Here is an 8093-nt window from a genome sequence, read left to right on the forward strand (position 1 = left end):
CTGCATCGTGTTGACAGCAACACCCCATGAGGCCAGTATTGTCGCACCCTTTCCATTTGTTCCTCTTGTCATTGGCTGCCTTGTGAGCTTCTGTACAACAGTCCTTCTGTAATGGCAGCATGGTAGCAGAGGTATTAGTTACTCAGTTATCAATCACAAGTAAAGTATCAGCCTTGCATACCTTTTCATTTGGCTTGTTGCGTAACTCAATAAGTCGGATCTCGGCTTTCATTTTTTCTACTTCAGATTGTGTGAGGAAGATGCTCGGAGTGTTGTGTTGGTGATAGTCTTGGCTAGCCTTGGAATGATGCCGATGCTGGAAGTTTCCATCAAGACAAATAATCAGCTCGTTGCTTTTTAATCGGGGATAATCTTCAAGGTTCGACGGTGGTGGTCTAAAGCAAGCGGGACAGGTACGGCACGCCAGAGTGGTCTGCTCATCAAGGCACATTACTTTTGAGATCACACTATTGGTTTGGTCATCAAGCTCTCTATACAGGTTGACTGCCGCGGAGAATGGTTTTTGCAAGTCAAGAGTCTGAATATTTGAATTAGAAATCAATTAAACTAGAGTATCTTGCGTAGAACAGTCATCACTCACATGAATTGAGTGTTTAACCGTCAGCCGCTCCAATTGAGGTTCTAGATATAGCTTGAGAGCAGTTGTGAATGGCAGCGCCCCGATGTTGCAATTATTCCACAGGCAATCGTGCAGGATGAGGAGTGGAAGCGAAAACGCAGTAAGATTTTTGCTTTACTCGTCTCTTGGCCATAGAGGGTGTTGGACTTTGAACTCAAACTGACTGCGCACAAGAATGAGAAATGAAGTCTTGCTCGAGAGAGGGGGTGCAGTGAAGAGGAAAGCTCACCGGATACGGCTCTGGAGGGGCGTGAGTAAAAAGAAGGAAGAACCGATGAGAGTTGATTGCAGGTTGTAGGCTATGTATATATAGACTACATACAGGAAATCAACTTGTGGGCAACATGACAATGGATATGCAAAGAAGGTGATGGAATCAGATGGAACTGGAGGAGAGATTGGTGACAGTCAAGGGATCACAAGCAGAGCAAGCGCGCACAAGGAAACACAGTAGTTCGAAAGCTGATCGGGCTAATTTAGACAGGGATCAAAGTCACATGGCTAGTGAGACAGGAAGCATGACCAATCTAAAAGGAAACATCAGGTGTGACAGGCATAAGGTGATATGAGAATGACAACCAAGAGCTCTGGGAAGACAATGAGGCAGAAGGAAGAGATAGAAATACAACAGAGGGGATGAGGTTTGATATCAAAGGTTGCACTGGTGCAAAACAGCTATCCAAACTTAGTTTTGTGGGTGCTAGAGTTCGAGAAAGGCTGGCTACTGTGGTGAAAACATAAAGGGGATAATCAGGAAATGTGGGACTTATGCTGCCATTCCAAACAATAACCAATTGGATATACGTACCTGATGCTATATGGGACTGCGGTCAGTTGGAATAATCTGAACCAAGTGGATAAACAGATCTTGAACGGGTAGGTGAGCTGGTATGTAGGGATAGTGCGATATAGAGTTGAAATGTAATTAGATAAAGGTTAACACTCAGAAACAAGAAACCCAAAGGTTAATATTAATATTAAGGATCACGCAAAACACCGGTGACACATTGCCTCCACATAGCATTCAGAGTATCTCACTTACCCAGTCATTATCAATCATCACGAAAATTTTGATTCATGTTTTCAAGAAAGGAAACATATAATATATGACTTGGATTTATTAAAAGGTTAATACTAATATTAAGGATTACACAAAACACCGGTGACACATTGCCTCCACATAGCATTCAGAGTATCTCACTTACCCAGTCATTATCAATCATCACGAAAATTATGATTCATGTTTTTGAGAAAGGAAACCCATAATATATGACTTGGATTTATTAAATTTTTGTACCCAACATGGACAACACATACATAACCCTTTAGCGCACAATTTTGAGTTGACCACAGGTGCTGATAGGAATGATAAACAGGTATGGAATTTTGAGTTGGCCCGGTAGGACTGGATATCCTCAAATATTTAGGAAAAGATAAGGTAGACTACTTGCGGTTTTAGAATCATCAATCCAGTTGGGTATCAATCAAAATTCACCATTGTTCTTGCAATTGAAACCCTTGTTTCCACAGATACCAGGATATCAGATAAGTTCAGATACAAAAAGCTGGATCAGAAAATGTCCTTCAATTAGCATTTGAGAATTTTAACTAACTGATATGATGAATCAGTTTTTTTGCATCATGAGTCCGGTGTAGTATCACAAGTCAGTCTTCCATTGTTCTTGTGATTGAAACCCTTGTTTCCACAGATACCAGGATATCAGATAAGTTCAGATACAAAAAGCTGGATCAGAAAATGTCCTTCAATTAGCATTTGAGAATTTTAACTAACTGATATGATGAATCAGTTTTTTTGCATCATGAGTCCGGTGTAGTATCATAAGTCAGTCTTTTATTTTGATCCAAACTATTAAGTTTCCACAGAAACCAAAATTTCAGACATCCGATATACCCAGATGGATCAGAAAGGGTACTCGAACTCCGATCAGCAATGAAAATTTTCACTGATGTGAGCAATATGTTTTGTCCGGGGTAGTACTTCCTTTTGGTGGCAACAGATGTTTGCAATCAGCTCCAGGATATCAGGTATAACTGGCTGGCTCAGGGGTACTCCGATCAGCTAGCATCAATCACTCCGACAAGCATTGGCATCAGGTAATATATTTCTTAGCAGACTGATAAGGTATTTAATAGCTCCCATCAGCGTCTTTTCCACCATTTCCTCCACCCAATACTCAAACTACTCATACTTGTCCATCACAATTGAAATTGTATTTTTATTCAGATTCTATTTACTTATATGCCTGGATTAAGAGATTTGTTGTTGGGGTCGCCGCGGCCCGGCCAGCCGGCTGGCTGGACCTCCGGCAGCGGGAACCAGAATTTCATGCAGGAGCTTTGGCAACGAGCTATGATGGGGAGCGCGGCTGAAAATCCTGTGCGGCGCACGCCTCAGGGCGCCGGCTCTACCCTGGGATCTTCTCAACTGTCTTCTGATGCCTCCGCTAGAGGAAATCCCCCTAGGAATCAATCGACCACCCAATCTAAGGGGTGGAGGAATTTTACCACCTACAGTTTACATCTTTTGGTCAATGCAAAACACCCCAATGTAAAAGTACACATGACTGCTTGTGAAATTAAATTCACATTGGATCGTGCAAAACCACCGCATGTAAACTTATGCCATGTAACACACAGCCTGCAAAAACGTATCCAGTGGCGCCGCAGCCACACTTTCACACCCAAGTGTAAACATTGACCTCTGCAGGGCATGCAAATCCGCCAATCCCTGCGGGTGAAATTAGATTTACATAATATGTTTTACACTCCAAGTCATCTTCAGAGTTAAGCTCGCACAAAATCTCCTATTTCGGAACACACCATCATTGGATATCCGCCGATTTGGCCAATGGCCGCGGAACATCTCATCATTGGACCGCTTTGACCTCGGAATCACACCAGACTTGCCATAAACTCAGGATTGGATTCAACTGTACGTTCACAAACCCCCACTCGCAATTTGTTCCATTTTCCCCTTTTCCAATTCCCCCAGATATTGATCCACTCGGTGCTAACTACTTTCTTCTATCCTAATCACAATCCTTTATCTCGTACATCACCACTTTGGCCAAAACCACCATTCCATTCACTTGACATTTCAGCTGCCGCTGGCGATGCTCAGGGTCGTGTACATGAATAATCCTTGAAGATCCGGATTCGACGTCCAGCAAGCATGGCTGCTGCAGTAACCTCCGCTCCCTCCCCGGCTCCGGAGATTGGCATTTCTCCAGCATTGCTGCACCCCCAGCAAAGCGTGGCCGTCCAAGTTCCTCGGCCCCCACCCCAGCTCCTCCTCCTCATTCTCGGGCGGTTCCGGCAAAGCGTGGTCGCCCCAAGAAGATCCCAAAGGTCGAAACCTCAGTCACTTTCAAGCCAAAACCTCTGGCCAATGTGAATGGGGAGCGTATCCGGGCCCAAACTGAGGCCTGGCAAGAACATTGATGTGATCCATTCCAAGACGGTGAGAAAGGTGAATTCAAACGTCCTCCTCTCCTTCAAATTGCAGGTGAACCGACAATTACTTCTGTTTGTGTGTTTTGTTGCCTTTACTTGAAAGACAACAACAGCGCGCCTGGCTCGGCCTCAATTGTGCCTTCTCAATCGGCCGCCATATTTTCAGCGCCACTCCCCGCAGCTAGTCCGGCCACCAGAAACAAGCGTTTTCGGCCGACCAAGAAGTTGACTGTGAGCCAGGACCGGGAGGTGTACTCAACAGCCAAGCTGCCATCAACAACTGCAGGCAAAGTCCTTGCTCATTGGAATAGCCGACAGGCAGGGGCTGGGGCGATCAAACCAAAGGTGCAGAGTGTGACTGGTAGGAAGACCTGCCGTGCTTGAGGGCCAGGCTTTTTTACATTCTTGTTTTTTTGTGTCAAGGTGACGGGGTTATTGCGTTGCGGAGTAACCTTTTTGTCATCAATTTCTGTGTTTTCCTTTTTACGATGTTAAGCCAGTAGCATGTAAAATTGCATCTGGAGACAAACTATGTTAATTTTACAATGCATTGAATTTACATTGAGGGTGGCGGTGAATCGAACCAACGTAATTTTATTTTCTTCGCGATGAATTTTGACTTTTACATTGTGTAACTTTCCATTGGCCAGAGGTTGTAAAACATGGTGTGTAAATTCTTTCTTGACATGTCCAAGGGTGCACTTTTACATACCACGCATTACATACCATATTTAACATGGTAACTCATTTACTGCATGAATGTAAAACTATTTGATTGCCTTGAAATGTTCAAATTTAAATGATTGGGTTTTACATTCCAAATCCAATGTAAATTATGGGATGTAAAAATCAACATCCCCCCAATCTAATTGAAACCCAGCACAAAACCCATCATCGGCATTGAATCGAACCCCAGCGCAGCTCTTATTGTCTAGGTTGACATCTAATCAAAACCAACCGTTGCTCCCATCATCTAGGAATCGATTGACATTTATCAAAACCCAGCGCTCATCTCATCTGGTTCCATATCGCCAACTGATTTCACTTTGAAACCTGGAGCAAACCGTTCTTCAACCCGGAAAACATCTCCCACTGTCCCATATTTTTCATCTCCTTTGTCCGCTCCCAAGCTATTGTGTATATTATTCCTTCTATTTATATCTTCTAGTTTGGTCATCTTGGTGAGTCTGACAATTCATCCTTTTCATCCTTTTTCTAGTTCCAAAATCGCCACCTGGAAGAATCATTCCACCAAGTTTTGGCAGCCAAACAGCAAGAAAACGAGCCCCTTCCAACAGCCAGCTCTTGGGTACTCGTCCCCCAAAGCGTCCAAATACTCAGACTTCAAACCAGCCTAGCTCTACTCAGACTACCAATACTTGGTGCACTACTCCGCGTTTGACTCAGTGTAGCACTCCTAATCTACCTTCAACTCGGTAATTTACTCCTGGACATAAATCCCATCCTTCGCAAGCTCAGACCTCCAATAGCCCGACTCCTCGCAAAGAAACAGCCAACAGAGCCTTTGAAAATCCTGGAGAAGAGACTGACGGAGGCTTCTACAATCCTGATCACTCTCCTTTGGAATTGCAGCCCTTCAATCATCCTGCTCAGCCCTGTTTTTCTCCTCGCGAGACTGCAACCGGAGTCGTTGACGGTCCAACATCCGGCAAGAAAAGTAGAATGCGTCTAGACTCAAGCATTGTTGAGACGCTGAAGAATCTTGAACTCGATCAGCTGCGCCAAAAAGTCCAGACCCACACACAATACAAGCGTCTTACTGCTGATGATTGAAATATATTCACTGATGCTTACAACAAATATCAGAAAGAAGTCCACGTACTTGCTGCGGAGCGGCTCCTGAAAATTAATCCGTTCTTGAAGCATTTGGGTAGCGGGAGTTGTTTCAGAGGGTCAACAATGTACAACAACTTTTGTGAATATGATGTGGAGGCTCGGAAATCATTTTACAACTCCAAGTTCCTGTTTCAGTTCCTGTTTGAGCTACTGCTTTAATTATAACCTCTTCCAGTTACGTCTGCTTGTTCATCTTCCATTCTTCCATTTATGACACCAATTACAGATGATCTAACCAACAAGCAATGAAAAAAGGAATGTGGCCGCCTCTGGAAGAAGCTCGATGAGGCCACACAAGAGAAGTATAAGGACATCGATTTTTTGGCAACCTTACCGAATCCGTTTGGACGTGGTGATTGTAGCGGACGGGACGGTGGAACTTCAGAAGCATCCTGTAAAAAAACCAAGAAGAGTTGTTTTTTCCGGCAGGCCAAGACTGAGCCCTGGAGCCAAAAGGTCATACTTGATGTAAGTCACATTTATTTCCTTAACTTTCATCCAATTCACTGACACCAATCTTTTACTTCAAGAACCTTGGAGCTGCACACAAGGTTGAGGGATTTCTGGTTATGTACAAGCCCAAGGAAACAGGAGGAAAAGTCATCAGTGGTGGGAGCTTCATGGGCGAGCAGTTTGCAGATATGTTTTCACAGGATAAGGAAACCAACATCAAGGCCAACTTCCTATCATTTGCGAGTGGACAGGAGGTCATTAGGAGAGCTACTGGCAAGCTGGCTCCTGTTGCCAAACCCAGGAAGAATTGGAAACGCAAAATTGGAGCTCCCAAAACTCCTTGGAATTTTGGTAAGTTGTCTCCAACAGTTTCAGTATCCTAGCTAATCTTGCTGATATATTTACTTATCTTTTACATTTCAGGTGATAAAGAGGCCAACTACCAGGCTGCAAGGGAGAAGTTAAATGAAGCAATGTGTAAGTTTTATTTATATCTCATGGATGGTGATGATGTTCCTTACTGATTCAGTATTTGGTTCAGCCAAAGCCACCCACGGTTTGCAGAAGCAGTGGCCCGGCAAATCCACATCTGCAACCTTGAAGAAGCTTGGAGTTACGTTTTGTATCAAGGACAATGACCTTGACATTGGTGTGAATCAATTTTGCGGTAAACCCGGAGCAATGCAAGACAAGCAGCTGCAAAAGATCCTACGAGCTTTCCACAAGGACTTAGTCGTACTCACTGGACCGCCCGCTCCAGATGCTCCTGATATTCTAGGTGCAGATCCCAACAAAAACGAACCTTCTGGTGCGAATGAAGTGACACCGTCCAATCCGACTTCCTCAAACAAGAGAAAGGTGACCAGAGCAACACGGGTACCGACCCAGATCACTGTCAAGGAAAAGGAAAAGGGTTCAACAGCTGGCACAAAGTGTGTCAAACCAAAGACTGTCAAGAAGAAAGGGAAACAACTTACCACCACTGATTCAGAAGAAGAAGAGGAGGAAGATGATGATGAAGAAGAAGAAGAGGAGGACAAGGAGGAGGATGATGACAATGAGGAAGACACCAACAATGACAGCATCAAAAATGATGATGATGACGAAAACAACAACAACAATGACAATGACAATGAAGATGATGACAACAACAATGAGTGATACAAAAATTGTTCTCCTGTCTGTTCTTTTTCTACTTACTTGAAAAGCTCCCTCTTCCCTACTCTTCTTGTCTTCTTGGTGTGCTCAATCCCCTGCCAAATTCCTGCTCGGTTTCTCTCAGTGTTGCTCTTATTTCACAAACAGTGTTTGTTGAGGTTGTATGGTGTTTTCTGTCTCTTTCCTCATGTTTCTCTGCTTCAAACCTATCATGTACATATCACAGTCCGTGACATCTCCATGTTTTAGTCACCTGGAGCAGCAGATGTGGAAGGCTCTTTTCTCATCCTTCCACAAACATCATCTCTGCTTTCTGCTGTTCCAGGTGAGTTTCTTCATTGTTTCTTTTCTTCTTTTCTCTGATGCAATGATAAATCCTTCCGCGAACATCATCTCTGCTTTCTGCTGTTCCAGATTTATCACTGCAACAGGTTATGAGCACCATTTGCCGCTAAAGCCGCAGCATCTCTATCAGTGTGGAGGATCCGTACGCTTCTTGATAAAGCTTCTG

The 8093-nt window shown here is 43.9% G+C and overlaps 1 protein-coding gene across 1 annotated transcript; it reads left to right on the plus strand.

Moving 5' to 3' along the window:
* Window positions 1-3774: 3774 nt before the first annotated feature.
* On the plus strand, window positions 3775-4102 carry PtA15_11A53 (uncharacterized protein; the record flags this gene model as incomplete). Its single annotated transcript, XM_053161458.1, has 2 exons — window positions 3775-3788; window positions 3847-4102. 2 exons carry the CDS (start codon window positions 3775-3777, stop codon window positions 4100-4102), a joined length of 270 nt encoding a protein of 89 aa, XP_053024921.1.
* Window positions 4103-8093: the final 3991 nt, after the last annotated feature.

Source organism: Puccinia triticina, chromosome 11A (assembly GCF_026914185.1).
Source record: "Puccinia triticina chromosome 11A, complete sequence".
Taxonomy (NCBI): Eukaryota; Fungi; Basidiomycota; class Pucciniomycetes; order Pucciniales; family Pucciniaceae; genus Puccinia; species Puccinia triticina.